Source organism: Sceloporus occidentalis, unplaced genomic scaffold, assembly GCF_023333645.1.
Source record: "Sceloporus occidentalis isolate IW3139 unplaced genomic scaffold, rSceOcc1.0.p SCAF_20, whole genome shotgun sequence".
NCBI lineage: Eukaryota > Metazoa > Chordata > Lepidosauria > Squamata > Phrynosomatidae > Sceloporus > Sceloporus occidentalis.
In genome coordinates, this window is record NW_028317000.1 from 10,205,447 (window position 1) to 10,224,013 (window position 18,567).

An 18,567-nucleotide genomic window follows, 5' to 3' on the forward strand; every position below is an offset into this window, starting at 1 on the left:
TTCACTGCCATGGCTCTACGCTATGGAATCCTGGGATTTGTAGTTGTGGCACTAGAGCTCTGACACAACCTTTTAGAAGCTAAAGACCTTGTAAAACCACCAATCCCAGGATTCCACAGGATGATGCTACAGCACTTAAAGCGGTGTCAAACTGTACTTGACCTCCAGACACCACTTTAAATGGCGACCTGAAAGATAAGATGTGAACCAGCTCAGGACTGAATCAGTAAACCACCTGCCATTAAGAGAATCTCACGGACTGGATGGCCCTTATGGTCTCTTCCAACTCTATGATTCTAACAAAAGACCATGCTCAACTGTATCAAAGTCTACAGAGAAATCAAGGAGAATAAGGACTGTAGTAGGCCTTTTCACTTGGCCTGAAGGAGATTTGTGATTTACAAAGGAGCTGTCTCCACAAAGCCAAAGAGCGCAATCCAGATTGAAAAGGATCCATTACAGAAACATGAGAAAGGTAATACTCAAGGCAAGGTACATAAACAGCACGTTCTGAAAGTTTAGAGAGGAAAGGCAGCAGTGAAATGGCAACAATGAGAAAAAGAAGACGGATTAAAGTGAAGGCTTCTTAAGAACTGGAGAAATAGTAGCGGGTTTAAACTCAAAAGGAAATTAAACAGTAAAAAGGAACAGATTGGTAAGAGCATGGCAGGGGCAAAAGTGATGTAAGAAGGGACAAGGAGCAGGATCAAGAGAGCGGATAGAATGATTTGAAGACATCAACATTTTGGAGAATTCAAAGATATAGCCATGTTAGTCTGTAGAATCAGTGTGTAGAGAGATCTTATAGCACCTTGGAGACTCACTGAAAGAAAGAAATTGGCAGCATAAGCTTTCCTAGACTTCAGTCTACTTCCTCAGATGCTTCTGAGGAAGTAGACTGAAGTCTCAGAAAGCTAATATTGCCAACTTCGTTCTTTCAGGGAGTCTCCAAGGTGCTACAAGATCTCTCTATGTAAACGTTTAGGAGAGTTCATCTAACCCAGGCCACGGAGAGAAGAAGAACCAGACATTTGATATGTTGGTAATGAAGAAGGTTCAGGAACAGCAAGATCAGAATGGATACTTTCAAATCAGGAAGGAGCAAGCTTGTTTTCTGCTGCTCCAGAGAATAGGACCCGGAGCAATGGATGCAAACGACAGGAAAAGATATTCCACAAAAAGATTAGGAAGAACTTCCTGACAGTAAGGGCTGTTTGACAGTGGAACAAACTCCCTTGGAAAGCGGTGAAGTCTCTTTCTTTGGTGGTTTTGAAACAGAAGCTGGATGGCCATCTGTCGGAAGTGCTTGGATTGTGAGTTCCTGCATGACAGAATAGGGTTGCACTGGATGGCCCTTGGGGTCTCTTCCAACTCTGATTCTATGAGTGTCCTCTTCTCTGCCTTTCTCACTGTCCAGCTCTCATAGTCGTACCTGGTGATGGGGAACACAATGGATTAGGAGGACATCAATTCACAAATTATACAGACGTTTATCATGAACATTATATTGCTTTTTCCTCCACATGCAACACAATTTTAGGAAGGGAAGTCAAAGGCTTTCATGGCTGGCATCCATAGTTTTTGCAGTAAGAGAGGTAGGAAGCAACCACATTCTTGACGTTGCGACTTTTAAAGCTGTGCGTGTGTAATTGTGCGACTTCTATGGCGCCAGGACTGAGGGAGCGGCGAAGTCTCGCGCCAACAGGCTTTTGGGATTGCGCAACAACAGAGTGCCCAGTAATCACATTGGTCACTGGACGTGGTATTTCCACGTAATTGCGGTCAACCTTACGTTTTAATATTACTGTATATACTTGAATAAGTCGACCTCACGTATAAGGCAAGGGCAGATTTTGGAGCCAAAGTTATGGATTTTGATATGACCCATGGATAAGTTGGGGGTTAAATTAGGGGCATGTAATGAAGGACATAAAGGACAAAGCAAAGGAAAGCAATGGCAACAGATTCATAAAATCCCAGCAGGTGTAAATAACTGTTTGTATTCATACTAAAGGCTGAATTAGAAGGGGGTTAATGCTTCCAGGGTGGTTTAAACTCTTCCCTTTCATCAGGGGATGTTTTTTATATATCCAGTTGTCGCTCCCTTTTGACTTGCAATCTGCGTTCTTGTTCTTCGCAGGAGGGACAACAAGCGCCCATTAATAAAATGGCAGTGCACTCCTCTGTGTGTGGCCTCATTCTTTTCTATGAGACTCGAATATGTGCAAGTTGCCATTTTTGCAAAGGGGCCTGGAACGGATCTCCCATAGATATATGATTCAAATACTGTACAGTGCTTACATTGACCCCTGGATAAGTCCACTGAGGTGTTTTGGGCCAACTTCTAACCTACATTTCTAGCCTTATACACGAGTGTATACTGTAACTTACAGTTTGATATTAATAATATTAATGCTTTTTCAACATTTGTAAATTAACAGTTTTACTTCTGTCTTTTTAAATGACTTTGCCTGACTTCATAGGTCACCCATAATGCACATATAAATGAAAAGATTACATATGACCTTTTTCTTTTTATATTGGATTTATGTTATCCAGGGTTGCCATAACTGTCCACTATGACAATTATGGTCACAGTGGACAATTATGGCAATGTGCTTTATATATGTGACCCGTCATGGCATACAATAACTTAAAACATGTAAATTGAAAGATTACATAACCATCGTATGGTTTTTACTGAGGTGAGCCCTTGGTCTTGTTGAAGAGGTGGGATAGAAATAATAATAATAACAATAATGTTTATTATTATTATTATTATTATTTATTATATGTTATTAAGTGTTGGTTTGCCTTGACAGGTCAGTTACAAGATTTGGATTGACACCCTTCTCTGTCAGAGAACTCAGGTGCCACAAAAAACTACACTCCTCAGAATCCCGTGGCAGTTAAAGCGCTGCCAAACCGCGTTATTTCTGCGGTGCGAAAAACGTCGCCTCAGCCAAAGGGGGCGGGGCGAGGAGGGGCGGAGCCAAGAGGAGGAGCCCCGCGGCTGCCAATCAACGCGCGGGAGGAGCCGGGCGCGCGGACTCCCTCCCTCCTTCCTTCGCTCGCTCGCGCTTCCCAAACGGTGCCCTTTAAGAGAGTTTTGGACTCCATCTCCCAGAAGCCTCGGCCGCGTTGTCCAATCGCTTGGGATTGTGGGAGCTGGAGTCCAAAACCTCCTGCGGGGAGGGGGACCGTTTCTCGGCGCCTCTCTGTAGCTCCTCCCCTGGCGGTGGCGCGCGTGCCCGAGTCCGCAAGCTTGCAGCGCGGCTGCTGAGGTAATTAAGGCGAAGACTGACTGAGGCGGAACGAAGGCCGTTAGCGGAGGAGCCTCGTCCTCGTCGGCCATGGCGGAGCGAGGGGCCTCCAGCGGCGGCGGCGGAAGCCAACGCGGGGCAACAGCAGCAGCAGCAGCAGCAGCAACGGCGGCGGGGTCTGCTGCTGCTGCTGCGGCGGCGGCGGCGGCTTCTTCTTCTCCGGCTCCTTCGTCCTCCTCTCCTCCGTCCTCAGCGGCGTCGCAGCAGCAGCAGCAGCTTCTTTCGGCGCCTCAGCCTTCGCTCTCTCCGTCGTGCTCCTCCTCCTCCTCTCAGCCGCAGGCAGCAGCGGCGTCGGCCCTGGGCTCGGTGGGCGGAGGGCGCCCCGTCCAGATGAACCTCTACGCCACTTGGGAGGTCGACCGCAGCTCCCCCAGCTGCGTCCCCAGGTCAGCCTGGGAAGGAAGGAAGGAGGAAGGAAGGAAAGGGAAGGAAGGAAGGAAGGAAGGAAGGAAAGAAGGAAAGGAAGGAAAGAAGGAAGGAAAGGAAGGAAGGGAAAGGGAAGGAAAGAAGGAAGGAAGGAAGGAGCAGAGCCTCGCCCCCTTCCCCAATGTGGCTGCGTCCACATTGGAGAAATAACCCGGTTTGGCGCCGCTTTAACTCTTTCTCTGGCTCAAGGCTATGGAATTCTGGGAGTTGGAGTTTGTGGCCCACAACAAACTCCAACTCCCAGAATTCCATAGCCTTGAGCCAAACAGCAAGTTTAAAGCGGTACCAAACCGGGTTATTTTCTCCAATGTGGACGCAGCATGGCTTTCTCTTGGGGTAGAAAACCCTATAGGGTCGCCATAAAGGGAGATGCAACTGGAAAGCACATCTAGGAAGGGCCTTTTGCCTTCTTTTCTCTTCCCATACTCAAAATGCCCCTATTGCCCCTCTGCCTATGGAGGGCAGGGAATCCCATTGACTTTCCCACTTGTGGAAACTGTGCCAGGTGAGGTTTCTTTCCTTTCCAGGATGGATCTAGATGCTTTAAAAGGGATTGCTCTCTGAATGTGTGTCTTGACCTGTGTTCTTGCACACGTTTGCGATAAAGGTGGAGGAGTGAGGAATACGTAAAATGAATTAGCATCAAAGAACCGACTTATCCGTTAAGCAATGTCTCTATGGGGCTGGGGAAGGGTAGCTGCTTAGAGGCTGCGCTTTGATAGGTTTATATGCCCAGGTGGGTGTAGATATACAGCCTTAGGACTGTTACAGACTGCCAAAATAAAGCTGCTTGGGGTCTCTTTGGAGGTATGCTGTTTAAATGATGCATGCATCCTAAGAATCCGGAAGCTGCTCCAAAGCTGCACTCCGATGCTTAGGAATGGAGTGTGGCTTTGGTGCAACCTCCGGACTCTTAGGACCTAGGCATCATTTAAACAGCATACCTCCAAAGAGACCCCAAGCAGCTCTTTTTTGGCAGTCTGTAACAGGCCTTAGTTTGTATATTATGGGGACTTAGATGTTCCAGAGTAGGAGGTGGTGGTTCTTTACAGGGTCTCTTCTTTTACATAGTAATTATGGCAGACAGGATGGTTCTCTTTATCTACAATGTACAATATTCACATAGATAAAGGAAAACCAGCCCTCTTTAACTGTGTAGAATGGAGGACGAGTCAAATTATTTATCCTCCAGCAGCTGCATTCTTCTCACACCCATCCAAAGGAGTCATAGCACCGCTCTCTTACAGACACATAGACACAGCCCATTCTTTATCAGGGGAAAGGAGTGTTTGCTTTCCAGAGAGCACAGCCTTAGTCAGAAGTCTTCATGCCCTTTATTTGCAGCTCTCTCTGATTGTGTTGAATGAAAATCACAGTTGTCACAAAAAAAGAGAGGGAAAGATTTGTCTCTTCGTGGACAAACAGTATACACACACCCTTCTTCCATGAATGAGAAAGATCATTGCCTTACTGTAAGGCCGTGATGTACTTCACCTTAGTTGTTGAGGTTTCTTGCAGCCATACCTTAAGTAAAATCAAGCAGCTGTGAAGGAGATTGTTTTAGGAATGCGTAACATGTCCTTCATCTCTCTTTTCTACCACACCAGCCCTGTTGAGGGACATTGTTATTCCAAAAGACATAACTCTCTTTAGCTGGAACAGAATGACTCTTCCATGCAATGCATACAGATTAGATGTTACTGAAAATCCTTTGCTTAAAGTCTGGGGATATTTCAACCCTCTCTGCAGAACTGGTCCCTTTAGAACACTTTAGATTAGAAAATCTGGCAGAGAAAGCTACTTTCCAGATATGAGAAGAACCTCCTGGGAGAGGAAAACATCACTTCTCCTTCAAGATGAAGTTGATGGTGGAGGTGGGAATAGTTCCTCTAAAAATCTCCTCCTTTGTAAATGAGATATTTACTTAAATGTAAGCTAGACCAGCTGCTTCTCTGAATTGTCCTCTGGACAGTGGATTGAGAGGGAAAACTGCTTTAAGCTGTGTTCATTCTTTCTTTTTTTATTGTTTGTTGTTAATTGCCTATGAATGAGAGCCAACATCAATTCATGGTGACCCTATGAATGAATAAAATTATAGAATAGGATCATAGATTCTTGTGGAAGAGACACGAAGGGCCATCCAGTCCAACCCCATTCTGCCATGCAGGAAATCTCAATCAAAGCATACCCAACAGATGGCCATCCAGCCTCTGTTTAAAGACCTCCAAAGAAGGAGACTCCATCACTTTCCAAGGGAATGTCTTCCACTGCGTAACAGCCCTTACTGTCAGGAAGTTCCTCCTAATGTTGAGGTGGAATCTCTTTTCCTGTAACTTGCATCCGTTGCTCTGGGTTCTAGACCCTGGAGCAGCAGAAAACAAGCTTGTTCCATCCTCAGTGTGACACACCTTCAAATACTTAAACAGGGCTATCATATCACATCCTTCTCTTCTCCAGGCTAAACATACCCAGCTCCCCAAGTCTCTCCTCATAAGGCATGGTTTCCAGGCCCTTCACCATTTTGGGACCTTCATGTCACCACTACAATTCTATGATTCTAATAGCCCTATCTGTCCATCTGCAATGAAGTCTTCCTCTTTTCCTGGTACCTTCTACCTTGCTAAGCATCATTGTCTTGTCTGTTGAGTCATGTCTTTGCAGGATATGTCCAAAGTATGATCGTCTCAGTTTAGTCATCTTGGTTTTTAAGAAGAGTTCAGGTGTGATTTGCTTTTGGACTGATTTATTTGTCTTCTTAACAGTCCACCGTATTTGTTGAACTCTCCTCCAGCGCCACATCTCAAATGAGATGATTCTCTCCTTGTTTTCTTCTCTGTCTACTTTTCACAACTATACGTATATAGAAATTGGTAATTGCACTTCTCTGTAGACATCATGTCTATTTTCTTTGTAGCTGTCCTTCAAAATCCTAGTTGTCTTTTGATTTCTTGACTTCAGTCTCAATTCTGATTAATGATTGACCCTAAGTATGAAAAATCTTGAACTGTTTCAGTGTCCTCATCTTCTACAGTAAAGCTATTTTGATCATTTGTGGTCATTATTTTTGTTTTTTTGTTTTACTGTTCCAACTATACACCCGCCTTCTTACTTTGCTCCTTGAATTTCTTGAATAATTGTTCCAAGTCTTTACTATTTTCTGCTAGTAGTATGGTGTTATCCGCATATCTTGAATTGTTGCTATTCTTTACTCCTAATTTTCACACCTCCTTTCTCGAAGTATATTCCAGCTTTGCATATGATTTGTTCAGCACCTACATTAAAGAAACTGAGTGAAAAATGCAGCCTTGGCTAACTCCCTTGTTACTTAGGAACCATTCTGTGTCCCCGTATTCAATCCTAACAGTGACTTTTGTCCCGAGTAAATTAGGACAATCAAATATTGTAGTACATCCATTTTTAAAAGAGTGATCCATAGTTTTTCATGATCTACACAATCAAAAGCTTTGCTGTAATCTGCAAAGTACAGGCTTTATAGATGCTGCTTCTGAAATTCTTTAGTGAGTTACATTATCCAACCTGTTTGCAATATGATCCTTCATGTCTCTTCCTCTTCTGAACCCAGCTTGGACATCTAACATTTCTTGCTCCATATATGTTAAAAGTATTTGTTGTAGAAATTTGAGCATAACTGCATGTGTGGGAAATTAATGCAATGGTCCAGTGGTCGCTGCCATTCCTGTGTCCGCTTTCTTGCAGACTGGAATGTATATTGAGTGTTTCCAGTCTGTGGGTCATCCTTTTGTTTTCCATATTTGTTGACAGATCTTAGTAAGAATTTGAGTGGTTTCTGTCTCTGTTGCTTGAAACAACTCTGTTGGTATCTTTTTGAGGTGATTTATTTCTCCCAAATGCTTTGAGCTCAGCTTCCACTTCACTTTCTATAATCGTAGGTTTATTTGCAAATGGTGCTTCCTTGAATGAATCTGTTATCCTTACATCTCTTATGTATAGTTCTTCAGTGTGTTTCCATCTGCTTTTTATTCCTCTTTTTTCATGCCGTGTGTTCCTGTGTTGATCATAGAGTACCACCACTCTTGGTTTAAATATCCCTTTGGTTTCTTGGCTCTTGTAGAAGAGATCTCTTCTATCTTTTTTGTTGTTATCTGCTCTATCTCTGCATTGATTGTTATAGAGGTTCTCTTTCTCCCTGTGCATAAATCATCAAATGGTTGCGTTCAGGGTTCTGACCCTATTTCTGTTCCCTTTTATGTTTGCTTGAAGAGTTTCATCTGTCATTCATTGAGTCTTTTCTTTCTTTTTTGGCTGCAGATAATGTCTTTTTGCATTCTTCCCTGACAATGTCTGTCCAAAGTTCTTCTGGCTGTCAGTCAGCTAAAGCTTAACAGTGCAAATCTACTTTGAACCTTATCTAATGATCCAGGGATGTTCTTCAGGTTGTATTTTGGCACAGTAATTGATTTGGTGTTCTTCTTTAGCTTTCCTCTATGTTATGATATTAGCAGTTTGTGGTCTGTGCCACAGTCTGCTCCTGGTATTGTTTTTTTCAGAGAGAGTAGAGCCTTCTTGATATTCTTTTTCCAGTTAGGTAATCTGATTTTTATATTGGCCATCAGATGATATCTAGACAGTTGCCTCTGGTTGTCTGAAGAATTTGTTCACTTTACAGAATTCACACTTGTCCTCGACTAGACTGTAATATCCATTCTCTTTCCATACACAGAGAGCAAGGCCATGTTTAGTGAAAATGCATAATTAAAATGAAAACAAACCAAGTATAATTAATAATAAAATAACAAAAACTAGCAGCAACAAAATGCATAACCTGGTGGCATTAACCAAAACATGCTGAAGGGAATAAAGCAGTTTAAAGTGCATACTAAATATGTCCCCTTCACCTATGTTTATCAGCTGTTGACCCATCAAAGCTGTTTATTCTGTACCAAATGACCTAGCATAGTTTGTGAATTATGAGCTTGTCTCTGGCTGCATCTTTGAGCCCCGGCTGCATGAAGTTGGTTGTATCACCCCTCTTTTTCTGTCTGAAGGATAAAAGAGGTACTTCCTGTCACATGTCTTAATTTGAGTTATTTTTTGCATCTAGCTGCTGCTGTTCTGAGGACAGCTGAGATGGCAGGCAGAACTTTCTGTTTGGCCTCGTTGATGAGAAGTTAGCATAAGTAAGAAACAACAGTTGGGGCCTACATCTGCACTGCAGAAATAATCCAGTTTGACACCACTTCAAGTGCCATGGCTCATTGCTATAGAATCCAGGGATTTGTACTTTGTTGTGGCACCAGAGCTCTCTAACAGAAGGCTAATTATTTTTTAAAACTACAAATTCTATAACTCCATAGCATTGAGCCACAGCAGTTAAAAGCAGCGTGGAACTGTATTATTTCTGCAGTGCAGATGCAGCCCAGAAGATAAGCAGCTCTCTAAAATTATTGGTCACTGCTTATTTTTAGTCTGCCTAAATATGGCTGATCTTGAAGAGTCCAGGTGGCCGATTGTTATTCTTCCGTCAGACACAAACTAGAGATATGCTTAACTCTTGTTAAGAACTTGCATGAGAAATGGGCAATATTTTCCAGCTAACAAACATAATATTTATATTTATTTAGGTATTTATATCCTGCCCTTCAGCCCTAATGGCTCTCATGCAGTCATGTTTATAATGTCACGTATGTTGTGTTTCTGATTGCTGGGACAATTCAGCTGCTTACATTCCAAGGGCAGCATTTTCCCTATCCATCTTTTAAGAATCATAGATATACAGCCATCCCTCCACATTTGCAGTTTAGCAGCTGGGGATTTGATTATTCATGAGTTTGTCTGGAGGGGGAGGCGAAGAAAGGACAAAAGGGAAAGAAAGAAAGAAAGAAAGAAAGAAAGAAAGAAAGAAAGCTGGCTTCTCTGCTGCACCTGGTCCCTGCAAGTGGTCCCTGGCTGTGAGAGAAAGGTAGGTAGGACAGACGAGTGGAAGAAGAGGCAGGTAGGGTGAGCAAGCCTCCTGGGGATCACGATGGTGGCAGCAGAAGCAGCTGGTGGATGAAGAGGGAGGGAGGGTGAGGGACCACGGTGGCATGGCACCCAGTCTCCCCATGCCACCCCCAAAAGGATATTGCTGAGGAAGAGGGGCACCATGGCTATTCGTGTTTTTTCCACTTTCATTGCGGTTCTGCCCCCTTGCCCCCTGCAAATATGGAGGGGCCAACTGTATTGCTGATCATCAGACAAGCTTAATAGAAGAATGTGTCTTGATAGCTGAGTGTTAATTTTCTGTGGAATGCCTGTTGTCTCTTTGTTTTGAATCTGAGGCTGTTTTTCTCTACTCAGTCCCCAATTGAGGGGAGGACCTTTTAAATACAGTACATAGTTCACATAGTTCTTTGGAAGCTTTGGGGAGTATTCCAAGCCAGACTTGAGCTGAAATCCATTTAAGAGCAATCCTCTTTGTACCAGGAAGGAAAAGTTAAAAGTTTTATATTGGTGTTAATTCCTCTGCCTCTACAATAATGCATAGGAACCGTACAACTCAGACTGCCCCACCATGTGTTAATCTATGATTCTTGTCATTCTCAACCAGCATTAGGCATTTGGATGAGGATTATGGGAGTTACAGATCAAAAAATATGCAGAGTTCCAAGCCCAGGAGGGTTGATACAGCTGACTTACTTATTTTGCTTATCTTCTTACTATACACTCCCCTCCCAGGGCTCCCTTACCTTGACATTGTCGATGTTACCAGTCCCTTGTTAGCAGTTGAGTAGTACAGTGCACCCTTGTTATACGTTGGGGTTTGGTTCCAAGATCCCCTGTGGATAACAAAATCCATGTATGCTCACGTCCCATTAAATATAATGACATAGCAAAATGGTGTCCCTTATAAAAAATGGAAAATCAAAGTAAATGTATATTTTTTGGAACATTTTCAAACCGTGGATGCTTGAATCCATGTATAAAAATCCGTGTATAAGAAAGGCCGACTGTATATCTTACATGACAGCTTTTGGATTTCCTAGCCCTGTTTCAATTGTCTGTTTCCATTAAAGGGGCAGAGGAATTATTTTGGTTCATCTTGCATGTGAAATCTATTCTCCACCTCATTTCTGAGGTGGCTGTGTGTATTACGGGTGAAGAATCTGCGTATGATGAAAACTGTGCTTATTGTTCCTGTATTTTTCTCTTTGAAAGCTTCGGCTATGGAGAGGAAATTGGTGTTAAGACCGCAAGAGGTCATAACAGTCACTGCCATATTTACTATATAAATAAAATATATTCTGGCCTATAGCAATAACTCGCAAGAGTGGAGAAGATTCAGCTGTTCTTATTTTTATTTATTTTTTGTCAGTCACTTGGTATCTCAGTTTTGCCAAGAGTTACTCCTCCCTGTTTCTGTTACCATTGTGCTTGATGCATCTTTGTAATAGCCAGGTAATCAGTTGCATCTGTTCTTACGGTTTTGAGCTCCTTTTTATGCCACCGGAAACTGTGTTGCATATTGTATGAACACAGGAATTTCATTTGTGTAATAGAGGAAATTGCAGAGCAGAACGTATACACTACACAAGTGTTGATACTGGCTGACTCCTCTGCTTGGCCATGTTGTTTTACAAGATTGAATCTTGTAACTGTTATGTTTGTAACTGGGTTTTTTTTTCCTATGAGAAAGCAAATATGTTCCAACAGCCTACAACTAAAACAGTATCTGGAAAAATTTTGGAAATAGAGTACCCAGCACAGTAGAAAACCCAAGTTAATATCTTTGCTTAAGGTGCGTGTGTGGTAAGGATCCCTAAATGAGTGCTAGTCTGACCTACGGAGAAATTACAGCTTCAGTCAGAACAATGGAAGCAAGCTATGGGAAAAGAGATTCCACCCCAACTTTAGGCGGAACCTCCTGACAGTAAGAGCTGTTCGACAGTGGAACAAACTCCCTCAGTGTAGTGACTCTTCTTCCTTAGAGGTCTTTAAGCAGAGGCTGGATGGCCATCTGTCAGGGATGCTTTGATTGTGATTTCCTGCATGGCAGGGGGTTGGACTGGATGGACCTTGTGGTCTCATCCAACTTTATGATTCTATGAGTCTATAATAAAAGTAACATTGTAAAAACAGAATAATGAAGTGTACATTGTAGGGGGGGGGAAAGGATAATTAAGGACCTGTGAATTTGATTTATCAGGCCAGATGTTTGCATTTTTTAAAACTCTTTATAGTGATGTAAAGTGAAAATGGATTGCTGTGGTGGGCATAATAGTCATTTTAGACTGCATCCGCACTTCAAAAAGAATCCAGTTTGACACCACTTTAATTGTCATGGCTATGGAATTCTGAAAATTGTAATTTGTTGTGGAACAAGAGCTCCCTGACAGAAAAGCTAAATGTCTTACCAGACTACAGTTCCTAGAATTTCATATCCTTGAGCCATGGCAGTTAAAATGTTGGCAAACTGGATTATTTCTGCAGTGTGGATCTTCCCATTCTATAGGATTATTCTAAGCAAGGGGCCTGTGGGATATAATTAAGTGCAGGCACTTCTACTGATATTTCATAATGAACACTGTTGGGATGGGAACAGTACCTACAGTGCAATGGATGTGGTAAGTTTATATCCTTCTTAATATTCTTGCCTTTTGTGTCTGGGGGAATGTGTTGTGCTCTTGTTTTTAAACATCCATTGCAGTTTGTGAATTTGCTGTGAATCAATCAGTGTAGTATACCAGATTCATAAAGACATTGATTTGTAGTTTGATCTAACTTGTAGTTTGATCTAATGTGTCTTCTCATTTTTCTTGAACAGTCATTAAAATACAAATGTCTTTTTTATAATTTAAACTTTTTTCATTATAAGGCAAGCTAGAATGTCTGTAGGTTTTTGCTACGGTATTCTTCCATGTGGAACACATGATAGAGTTGCTTAAAACATACATTTCTGACTTGAAAGTAATTTAAATGTGGAAAATACAATTACTAAATTAGAAATAGGTAGTGATAGGAAAAATTCCTCTGTTCAGGTGAAGTTAAAAATCATTGAAACATTTAGGCTATATAATCAGTTGCATTTTTGTAATTGTTGCCTGTGTTGGCTGGGTTTTGGTGTGGTGACTTGAGTTTGCAATAGCAGTTTATTTTCACCCACTGGAATCCTTTGGGTTTGGAGGATCATCTGTAACTCATCCAGACTATTCATCAGAGCAGAATTGATTTAATTATCCTTAAATATCTCTCTTACATGAACATAGAGTTAGAGCTCAGCTTTGCTGGGCTGTTAGCTGCAAGTATTGCACATCCTCCAACACCTTATGCATGTAGATCCCTAGACTGGAGGTGTCACCTGCCTTCGCCACTGACCAGAATTACTGCTACTGTCTTGAGACCTCCATCATTAGTTCAATCTATTGTTGGTTCAATCTACTGCTTTGACTATCCTGGCTACAGTGGCTGTGCATGTGGCTCTGATCTCGATAGCTCCATTAGTCCCTTCTTTAGCATTGGTGATACCAACCTCTTCTTTACAATCAGTATCAACATCCACACAGGAAATATTTGCACCTCCTTCAGTCAACACCATTCCAACGAACATGGTATCGGTAACTAAGTCAACACTCACAGAGGCTCTCCTCAGAGCAACATCCTCTGATTATAACTACAAATATAAATACAAATCCTACACTTCAGGTTCTCCATCACCTGACACTTCATCTCTGCCCACAGCGGTTCAGGATAATTTATCTACTTCACCACCAGAAGACAATAAGCATTTTGTGGACATTATAGTTGACAATTAGACATTTGCACCTGTTACTATTTTGTTCCCAGCTCTATTAAAATTTATCAAACAGCTGTGGGAAAACTTGCATGTCTTCCACTGATTTTAAGATATCTAGAAAACCTCTATCTCAGTGGTCCCCAAACTGTGTCCTTTAAGGGATTTTGAACTTCAGCTCTCAGAAGCCTCAGCCATGTTGGGCAACAGACTGAAATTCTGAGAGCTGAAATCCAAAATCCTTTAAAGTGGACAGTTTGGGGACTACTGCTATTAGATGAAGCAGGAAGGAGCCCACTTTCAATTCACTCAACATTTGCTAAATTCAGTAGTGGTCAAACCTTTCCGCCTCAGCCTCCTCCTCTGCCTCCGCCTCCCAGGCCCAAGGAAGTGCCCAGCGCGGAGGCGCACCAGGCGGAGGAGGCGGTGGGTGGCTGCCTGCCAGTGCTTGCTGCCTTGGCGCGCGTGCATGCACGCACAGGGAGCACCAAGCCAGGCAGGCACCTCTGCCTCCTCCTCCACTTGGCGCAGCCTGCAACGGAGAAGGAGAAGGAGGTGCGCCTCCTACGCGCGCCCGCCCGCGCCCCCCATCCCTGCCTCCCCCCGCGCACCGCCTCCTTCGCTTCCTCCACATGGCTGCACGGCCTGGAATGGAGGAGGAGGAGGAGGTGGGTGGCGCGGCCACGCAGGGAGGCAGGGGAAGGTGGGTTGGTGCCGCGCGGGCCCCAGGCTGGGGGCCGGACCGGGACCGGGAGGGGGCCACCAAAAGCGGGTTTGTCACGGGGGCCGCCGGGTTATAGCATCCCTAGTTACAATATAATAGAGAGCAAAATGGTGGCTGGATTTATAGGCAGCATACCCCTATTAACACAGATATTCTCTAACTTATCATGCTGGCCATGATGGAAGCAGTCTTCATCCAGTTCTTGGTCAAGTAGAACCTCCTGAGTTCATTATTCCTAGCATTTCCTATTTCATTTTTTTTTTTTTTTTTGCCTCTCAGATCCTATGTCTCTACCTTTTAGATACTCTTGCTTGTAAAATGGTAAAGTTATGCACTGTTGAAGACTTATTGAGTAATGAATAAATGATGCAGCATCTCTTCAGCCAACGTTAATGTACTACTTATGAAACTGCAATTACTGAAACATTTTATGAACTTCATTACTAGACGAATGACTTTGCAAAAATGGGCTCCTGAGGTTTTAGACATGAAAGAATGTGGAGGCTTTCATAAAATTTGCTCACTTTATATATTTATATTAAAAGTTGAACTCTTGTGGTTTGTTGAGTGCTATACAAAATTAAACCTTTCCTGATGACTATTTGCCGATAATAAAAACAATTGCCTTCACTCATTCTGATCAATAAAATTATGAGAAACATTGCGGCAAGTATAAGACAGCTTGATAAATGTATTCTCCATTTACTTACATTACTTTGATGCCTTCTGCATGTCCAGGCTAAATCACATATAATGCACTTGTGTTGTGCTGATCATGAATAATTATACTTAATATAATTGTATAACTCCATCAACATAGTAGCTTAAACCAGAGAAAAAAGTATGTGTTATGATGGAGTGAAGATAGGAAGAAAGAACATCAACAGTCTAAGATGGTGGATGACATGATCCTACTGGAGGAAAACATCATGCATTTGAACCAGTTACTGAGGAAAGCCAAAGAAGAAAATGCAAAGGCGGGCTTGCTGCTGAACATAAAACAAAAACGACTGCCATGGAATATCTACATAAATTTAACCTAGACAATGCGAGAAATGAAATAGTTAAAGATTTCTCATACTTTGGATCAAACATTGAACAGAAGGGAGACTGCAGCCAAGAGATAAGGAATAGACTAGGAATGGGAAGGGCAGCCATGAAAGAGCTAGAAAAGATCCTAAATGGTAAAGATCTACAATTGAGCCCCAAGGTTAGAATAACCCAATCCATTGTATTCCCCATCACTATGTACGGATGTGAGAGCTTGGACAGTGAATAAGACTGGATAAAAAGAAAATCAACTCATTTGAGATGTGATTCTGGAGAAGAGTGCTGAGGATGTCCTGGATGGCTGTGAAGACAAACAAATGGGTCATTGAACAGTTCAAGCCTGAAATATCCCTAGAAGCCAAGGTGGTCAAACTGAGGCTGTTGTACATTGCCCACATCATGAGAAGACGTGACTCATTAGAAAAGACAATAATGCTAGGAAAGGTTGAGGATAGATGACTTGCTTTAGGTCCTATAATTTCAGACCCGTGACCTCCCTGATTGAATATGTCCATCAGTTCAGTTCAATAGGTCTTTACTGTCATAGACCAGCATAGCCAAAGGTTACAGTACCTTAAACTTCATAAAATATATGAATGACTCATATGAAGCAGAGTGGCATTAAATGCAATATAATACTTAAAATTTAAAAATTAATAAAATTCTTTAATATTCTTAAAATTCTTGAAATTCCCTTTTTAGTTGTACAGTAGTTAGTAGTAAATCTAATTGTGAATAATCCCTCATGTAAATCAAAGTGCATTGTCTGCGTCCATGTGGAAAAAAACCCCTCCTTTGCAACTCCTGTGGCTGGCTGGTTCTTTATCGCTGTTCTCTACTGCTGGTTTATCAGCTGCCTATGAGTCGCAATGGCAGATGCACAAAATCTGGCAACCTTAGTTGTAATTTGTGTGTCTTGGTCAGCAAGTGGAAAATAAAAATAAAATGCTTCTTTTCTGCCTGGGATGTTTTGAATAATGGGTGTATTCAGAGCAAGATACATTTTGGCTTCCAGGGTGATGTCTGACTTTATCTGCTCAAGGATCTACTTGTTTATCTTTTTGGCTGTCCACAGTATCCTCAGCACTTTTCTCCAGCACCACATTTCAAAGCTTTCATAGCTCTGGATGTGTTGGTCTCTGTTAAAGTGTCTGTTACCTTGTTCACTGTATCAGTGATTCCCAAAGTAGATGGTATGCCCTGCCTGGGGGCGGTAAAAAGATCCAAGGGGGCAGTGAGGAAAATGGACGCAGCAGAGGGGCTTCAGTCAAAGTTGTGGTGTGCAAGAAAGACAAAGGGAACCAGCGGCTTTAACACCATGGTGGAGATGAGGGTTGCATGAAACTACTACCCCCCCATGTTATCAAATAGACCTCTGTCAGTACTTGCCTATGCAGATGACGTGGTACTTATGTCACTTACAAGATTAGGCCTGAACAGACTTTTAAGAACTCTGGCAATCCACTGCACAAACCATGCATTAAAAATCAACTATAATAAGACTAAAGTTATGGTGTTCTCTAAAAGTCATCTGCAGTACAAGTGGATTCTAGATAATAACCATATAGAACAGGTGTCCTTTTATAAATATCTAGGCATTACTTTCCATGACAAGGGAACCGCCAAATTACATCAAACAAATGCAATAGCAAACACCCAAAGAAGCATCCAGGCTTTATGTTCTTTCTTCTATAACAAGGAAGGCCAGTACATCCTGGCGGCTCTGCAAGTTTTTGTTATCAAGATACTAGCACAATTATTATATAGTTCTGAGGTCTGTACTTTTAACAGCCTTGCCCCCTTTGAGACTGTCCAGATGAAATTCTTAAGATCAGTCTTGGGTGTTTCAAACTGTGTCCCCAATGTTATCCTTCATTTAGAAGTAGGTTTGTTATCCATTGATGCATGCAGATGGTTGCGCAAATTTAATCAATGGCTAAAAATGTTGCTTACCCTGGTTGGTTTAGCCCTGCTAATCTTAACAGATCCTTTTCTTTCCTCTTGAAAGAAAGCCTTGACTTGTAAACTTTCTTCTGTTGGGCTTTTGTTAATGTTAATCTCGAAGCTAGGTTACGTCAAAGCAAAATCTGTAATCTCTCAGCGCATTAGAGACATTGACTTTCAAACTCATATAAGTTAATCGGCTCTGTATCCTATTGGGGAATCTGGCAAGCCTAGAGAGCATGCCAGATACCTGGAGAATTTGAATGTCCCAAAGTTCAGGAGGGCCTTTATGTTACCAAGATTTAATATTCTTCCATCATCCATCCTGGAAGGCAGATTCAAAAAGATCCCTTATCATTGTAGATACTGCCCCTACAGCTCAGAGGAAGTTGAAACAATCAGTCATGTACTTTTTCGTTGTTCCTTCTATACAGAAATACGTGCCTCTTATATAATCCCAATTATCCATCAATTTCCAGGTAGACAAGAGAAGTTTTATCTTGATTATCTCCTTGTAGACTTCAGCAAATGTATAACTTTTACAATTGCTAAATTCTTTGCAGCTGCTATTACTAGTCATAAAAAGTTTTTAAAGCGGATGCTGTAATCGATAATGTCATTTTATGACTATAATTGTTGCAGATAGATTATGTAATAATTGCCCTATCATTTAAATCTATACTATGCAACTTTGTTTAAATCGATTGATTTACAAGTTTTATATTTTAATAACTTTTTAATATAATAGGATAATCTGAAACCATGACCTTGAAATGTTTACTCCAAGAGATAGGTCTGTTTATCGTTATCTACCCATATCTACATTCTGGATCGGTATTGGTTTTGTTGTTGTTGAAAATATACCCAATTTACTTTTTGGATATTCTCTAGGTTGGTGTTGTAATTATACGTTGCTTATGCCATGTGTATATGAGCATATACTATTCTGATGCTCGGTCACTGTTTTTCTTTTTCTTTCTGTGCCGGCTGTGTGCCGCAATAAATATTCATTCATTCATTCATTCATTGAAACTACTGCACAGGCTCCCTGATCTCTTTGTGTGGTGCTGTCTCCTGCTCTTCACCTGCCCACATGAGCTTACTCTTTTCCCTACATCTTTTGCTGGTAATGGCAGTGGCGGTTTGTGAGGCATTGATTTTGTGGCTCAGAGCTGCACCATTTTGTGACTGACTGGCCAGAGCAAGGTGGAAGGAGAGAAGTGGCAGCTCCTGCTGTCTTTCATCGGACAGGCTGAGAGAAGAGTATAACAGAAGAAACAATATGTGTGTGTAAGTGGGAGACACTGCGTGGGGAAGACATGTCTCCAAGGAAGGAGAGGGAGGAATGTCTG

At 42.0% G+C, this 18,567-nt stretch overlaps 1 protein-coding gene across 3 annotated transcripts in view; it reads left to right on the forward strand.

The window, feature by feature from the left end:
* The first annotated feature begins 3,128 nt into the window (after positions 1–3,128).
* The window catches only part of PACS1 (phosphofurin acidic cluster sorting protein 1), an 85,589-nt gene continuing 70,150 nt past the window's right edge, over positions 3,129–18,567 (forward strand). For 2 of the 3 annotated variants that reach the window (XM_089483562.1, XM_089483563.1), the window contains exon 1: positions 3,129–3,709. In XM_089483562.1, coding sequence (XP_089339688.1) covers positions 3,354–3,709 — 356 coding nt within the window. In that variant the 5' untranslated portion in view covers positions 3,129–3,353. Of the gene's footprint in view, positions 3,710–8,931; positions 9,691–18,567 lie in introns of those variants that run through there. The other variant, XM_089483564.1, reaches the window with a different exon arrangement.